This window comes from Cryptomeria japonica, chromosome 7 (assembly GCF_030272615.1).
Source record: "Cryptomeria japonica chromosome 7, Sugi_1.0, whole genome shotgun sequence".
In the NCBI taxonomy this organism is placed as follows: Eukaryota; Viridiplantae; Streptophyta; class Pinopsida; order Cupressales; family Cupressaceae; genus Cryptomeria; species Cryptomeria japonica.
In genome coordinates this window covers 223,121,377-223,127,645 of record NC_081411.1, presented here as the reverse complement: position 1 = coordinate 223,127,645, position 6,269 = coordinate 223,121,377, and the positions used below count along the sequence as shown (strand labels likewise).

The following is a 6,269-nucleotide window of genomic DNA, read 5'->3' as shown; positions in this document are numbered from 1 at the left end:
ATATTTTTAAAGAATAAAATAATCTAAAACATCTCTAATCTTCATTATGAGATCTTCAAATAATAGAAAATTATAGAAATAAGCCAACCAAAACAGACTTGAAAAAATTAAGTAAAACTATGACATCAACTCTGAGTGAAATCAAAATAAATAAAATACTAATATTCTTTCAAATATTTTTAAGGAATAAAATAATGAAAAACATCTCTATCTTCATTAAGAGATCTTCAAATAATAAAAAATTATAAAATCAGTCAGTTATGAGATCTTCAAATAATAAAAAATTATAAAAAACAGACTTGAAAAACTTAAGTAAAACTATGACATCAACTCTGAGTCAACTCTAAGTTTGAAAAGAAAATCCACAGCTCAAATATTGTTTTTATTTCTAACGCCACTAGAATTTGTCTATTCGCAAAAATATTATTCATGTAATGTGCCCCCTATATATAGAAAGTAAAACATTAACTCTGAGTTTGAAAACAAGAATCACAAAGACAATTTCTATTTTTAGCGGCACCTTCACTAATAAATATGGAATTTGTCTAAACAAACAATACGTATCATAATAAAATTCCTCATAGCTGAAAACTTTCTGTGCTTCTGTGGAAGTTAATTACTGTCCAAAAGAGTATTCATTGCTGTAGTGTGTATACTTGATCTTGCTTCATCCGTGTAATGCTCAAATTTCTTTTAATTGCCTTCCATTTGAGCTTACAATTATAATCTGTAATGAGGGTTTGGAAGGCCAAGGGTTTTGAGTAATGCTGTGGTTTGTGTACCTTGAGTTGGACCTTCTCTGAGTTGGAGGGAATATAAGGATCAACTTTGTTTTTTCTTGTAAGTTTTCTAAATCTCTGTGTTTTACTATAAGTAATTGATATTTGCTTTCTGCAAAAATCTCTGTTTGATTCAATTTCAGGGATTCAATTTTGTTTCTTGACAAGATAGCCACTGCTGAATGTGAGAATACTGTATATATCGATGTGAGATTAAAAGAGAGAAAAATCAGATGTTGCTTGGTCATTTCTGACTTTGCTTTTGTTTTTGCTTCCTTGTATTTGTGGAATGCAGGGATCCGTATGAACAACATGAAATTCAAAGAAGGATGCATGGTTGAGGTTTGCCGTTCAGATGGGGGTATATTTCAGTCTTGGTTCCGGGCTAGGATCATTCATGTGATGCACAATATTACAAAGTGGAGTATGACAACCTATTAAATGAGCATGGGAAACGTGTTGTGGAAGATGTGAGTGCTGATGCAGTTCGACCAGAGCCTCCGCACATGACAGAAACAAGAAACTTGGGTCCAGGGAATATGATTAAAGTATATGATAATCATTCATGGAAGGCGGGTAGAGTTGTCAAAGTTTTACCTCGAAGATTATTTGTTGTAAAATTAATGGAATCATTACTACAGAGGAAATATCATATATCTGTTATCCGTGCTCAGCTGTTTTTGCACAGTGAAAGATGGCTGCATAATGACCAGGTAGAAATTAGTTCCACAGATTCGTTATTAATTTGATTTTTGACTTGTATTTATCTTTGAAATGAAAAATGCATTAGGGGTTTTTGTTTCTTAATTATAATAATTTAAGTGATTAAATTACATGTACTGAGGTTTTCTATTTGAAAATTCATTGGAAATAAATTGAGTCATGTATGTCATAACAAGTATTTATTTCAATTGTTTGATACTTATTGTTGTGTTTTTGTATGTAGGTTGGTAGAGACCATTTCTTGAAAATGGGATTTTGGCTCAAGAAGAAGTCACATATGGAAAATCGATTTGTGGAATCTAATGCAAAAACAAACGCTGGATACAATGAACATGAACATGATGACAACAAACTTGGAACAAAGTATCTAAAAAGAAAGGCAGGCAATGAAGTCCCATGCGGCTATCAAGCAGATATTTTGAAGACAGAAGATGCTTCTCAGGAAAGGAGCGCAGTTAAGAGGTTTAGGTATGAAGAAGCTTTGCCTGTGCAAGAAAACATTGAGTGTTCTGTAGCTAGTAGTAGCAGTAGCAATGAGGTAGATTATGTGTTACATTCTGATAAGAAGAATTCAAAGCACGAATTAGAAATTAGTGCATACCGCTCCACAATGAGAGCTTTTTATGCTTCTGGGTGTTTAAGTTGGGAACGAGAAACCTTGCTGACAAATCTTCGTCATGAATTGTGCATTTCTGATGATGAGCATTCATCTGAGTTGTCACGTTTGTGCTAAGAAAAGATATGTAAGTTAACTTCTCTGTAAAGTGATATGTAATTCAAAATTCTTTCAGCATTGCCTTTTGAGATGTTGGTTCTTGTGAGTAAAAATATATTCATTCCCTTCCTTGTGATTGCATAAAATGATACATTGAATAGAAATAATTTCGAGTTACTTTACTTTCCGTAGTATCTATCTGTTAGTGTTACCCAAGAACATTATCCTTTATGGGGATAAATGCTCCAACGTCACCCCTCCTTACTCCTATGTTAAATTAGGGCTTTAGATTACTTGAAAGAAATGAAAACTAAATTCGTTCGTAAATTTTTATATTTTCGAGAAATAAACAGCATGTAATTAACAAAATGAACTAAATAAATAGAACACTGTCAATATAAGTATTGTACTTAGTTTTTATTAAATTCTTTGAATTTAAATATTTAGTAAAAATAAATTAGTTAAAATTAAATATTTTTAATATAGAAATAGAAAACTATTAGTAGTAGAATTAATTAATAAATTTAATCTATTTGTTAGAAGGAAAATAAAATATTAAAATAATTTAGAAAAAATGATTATTGAATCTATTTAGCACTTTATATAATTCTTTTTAAATAATCTGTGTGTAACTAACAAAATGTAACAATAAATTAAATAAAATATTATTAAAAAAATTAAAATATTATATAAACTTAGCAATAATTAATCATGAATAATGCTAAGACCGTTGCTAGACAGTTTCAAAGAATCTGTTCAATTGCACCGTTAGATTGTAATTGCCAATGTCTCTTGTGATTTCCCCGTAATGAGTCGTTTTAATTGTGATTATTATTTTTAGTTCTTTTAAAAACAAGCTTAGATATTATTGTAAAGAAGAATTACATAGAGCCTAGATTGCTCCAATCATTCAATAAGAGCTTCCTTAGGGATTAAAGCCAAGAAAGAAGAATTTATTCAGCCATGATTATTATTATTAGTTTTTCTTTGAATCTTGAATTTATTCAGCCATGATTATTATTATTAGTTTTTCTTTGAATCTTGAATTTATTCAGCCATGAATTTTATCATTTATTTTAAGATTAATTGATTATTTTATGCCACAACGTTTTCAAATCAAGAAAGCAGAGCTGAAAAAGGAATTTTATCGAGTAGCTGAGGTTGAGCATTCTCAGGTATGCATATCAAATCTTTATACCAAAGCATATTTTCTGTTTGAAAAGGGAAACTATATACATACTTTTCCTTATGTTTTGCTCATTATTGTCATAATAGTTTCTTCAAGGTTTAATGGAAAAATAAATGATAGTTAAGATGAATTAACTTAGTCTCATTGATCTAGAAATAAATTTCACTATCATAATTCCCTCGTGTTCTCTAATAGGAGCTTGCTTTATGTGTTGCCATTTAGATATTCATTCAGAATTTGGATCACTAAAATGGAGGGTTTGTAATCTGATCCAACAAAATGTTTTAAAGAAATGGGTAGGGCACATCCGCTGGTCTGAGCTATAATTTCCAAATAAGAAATGATTTCAAAGAGTGTCTGGGCTAAATGCTTTCTATTTAAACTGAAACGTCTGCTGGTATGCTCTCTTATTCTAAGACAAAATTTCTTTGAAAACATCTCTCTGTCGTGGAAAATGTGAGTAAATTCTAAAATATTAGATAAGATTAGTAGTTGAAACAAAGAGGCAGACTAATATCTGCTATGGAACTCTATATATAATTGTCGTTGGCCTAGATTAGACAATTTTATCGTGAATTCATGAATTTAGTTGTTTTATGTTGCTAATTTAATGGATCTCTCTTATTGATCTGCGTTTTAATAGATCAAATAAAATAAGATTGACGTAGATAAAATTATTGTCAAATGGAATAAGATAGTTAATCATCATTATTAAAAAGGTTTAAGGAAATTGCGGATCAACCAATCAAAGGAAATCATCTGTAACTGTTAAATTAATTGCCCTTATTTATTAGATAAATTTCAATCATTTTAATAAAAAACCGGTAGTATTTATCTGGTGCTAACAAGAATTTTGTCGAAACCCTTGGAATAAAGGAAAACCCTAGCACGAACAGAGAGGAATAGAAGGAGCGAACCGGCGAAGATTTGTTTTCCTATATTTTTAAGATTAATTAGTTTCTTAGTTTAGGTTTTAGTTTTATTGCAGAAAATGGGCAAAGTCTTTGTAGGTTCTATTATTATATGCATTATCAATTTTCTACTTTTTCAATTATTCATTCATTCAAATAGGGCTCAAATTTTAGTATAGAATTTTAGGAGCTAATCAATATTTGGCAATCATCAAGAAATCTATGGACTTACCTGGTTAAACTAGAGTATAAGTTGTTAGCAATCTCTACAACTAGTTAAACTTCATTTGTCATGGGTCCTATTGAGGTGGAGAGGAGTGTTGCTGAAAGGGTGATGACTTCTAGTTGGTTCTATCTTTTTGGCTTCAATTCACTAGTTTTGGGAGCCACTTCAAAACCCAACTTCAAGGTTTGGGGTTCCATTCAAAATCCCCTATTTCTAGATTATTACTCAATGCTTATCTTTAAGGATCTGGCCTTTTTGGTTTTGGGTTCTTTTGGATGTGTGATCCTTATAAAACCCACTATCAAAGGTTGTGGGAGCCTTGTAGTTTTAAAGGGCCTAGTTTGGCTAGTCTTTGGTTTTGGTTAGGTACAGGCTTTGTGGTTTGTGGCCTCATGATGTTGCTCCAGGTTTTGGGTGTCAAAAAAACCCCTTGCTGGCCTATTGGCTATTGTTGTGCCTTTGTTTGGGCCAAAGCTATTGTGTGTAGCCACAATATTTTGTAACGTTTGATCTAACTTGTGTGGTTGTGGTCGGGCTGCTTATTTTCTTTGTTGTATCTTTTAGCAGTAAAAATGTTCAAACGTAGAAATATGACAAATCAGTCAATAATTATTAAAAATTTTAATGAAAATTAATAATAAATAAATCAAACTTATCTAGACCAGTGAGAAAACTCTAAGATACTAATATTCCGTAGACAAACCAAATGAACTTTATAAGATTATAAAAATAAATGTCACTATAAGAAATTAAAAGATATAAAAATATCTAACATCTTCCAATTAAAACCTAAATTAATTCATATATAAGAAAAGATAAGAACAATATAGAAAACCAAAAAAACCATAACAAATATGATCTTTCTATAAAAAAATAAAAATAATCAGAAAAGACTTACCAAAGAAGCTTTGAATTCCATGTGATAAAATCTTTATAAGTATAAACAAAACAAAACAACTCAAGAAACAAGAAAATAAGTTTTTCATTTATATTTTCACATTCTAAGTTTTATGATATTTAAAAGAAATTTGTTGTTTTATTTACTAGAATTGCTACATAAAATAAAAAATAAAAACTTTTTTTTTTTCATAAGTAAAAATATAATAAAACAATTTTTCAAAAAAGCAAAGAAATTAATTCTATTGTAAAATTTTGAATTGAATTGCTAGGTAAATGTCACTAGAGGCTACAACCCTCTATATTTTTTAGCACCTCAATAAATGAGAAATAAATCAAATTGAAATAATTAAATTATTCAAAATAAAGCTAAAACTAAGACAAGTCTATTAAATAACAATATTACAGCCATCCACCCCATAATTTAAATTGACTCGAACAAAGATCTTTGTGAGGATAACAATATGAAACAAAAATACTGATTGCCTAAGAAGAAAAATACAAAGATTCTAAAAACTTAGAAGAAAAAACCAAAATTAAACCTTGTATATAATCCAAGCCAAACACTTGAATTGACTTCACACCACACCAATACTCAAATAATTTGTATTTTATATTTTTATAGTATTTTGTATAATATGGTAAATAGGTTCAATAACTATTTCTATCTCTACACAAAAAATATTTAATTTTAACCAATTCATTTTCATTAAATATTTTTTAAATTCAAGAAAATAATAAAAACTAGGTACAATACTTATATTGATAATATTTAGTTCATTTTATTAATTACATGCTGTTTAGTTCTGGAAAATATAGAAATTGATGA

General features: G+C 29.3%; 1 protein-coding gene across 1 annotated transcript; it reads left to right on the top strand.

Annotated features, from left to right (window-relative positions):
- The first annotated feature begins 532 nt into the window (after positions 1-532).
- On the top strand, positions 533-2,306 carry LOC131857155 (uncharacterized). Its single transcript, XM_059209315.1, has 3 exons — positions 533-840; positions 1,075-1,492; positions 1,726-2,306. Exons 2-3 carry the CDS (start codon positions 1,286-1,288, stop codon positions 2,233-2,235), a joined length of 717 nt encoding a protein of 238 aa, XP_059065298.1. The 5' UTR covers positions 533-840; positions 1,075-1,285; the 3' UTR covers positions 2,236-2,306.
- The last annotated feature ends 3,963 nt before the right edge of the window (positions 2,307-6,269 follow it).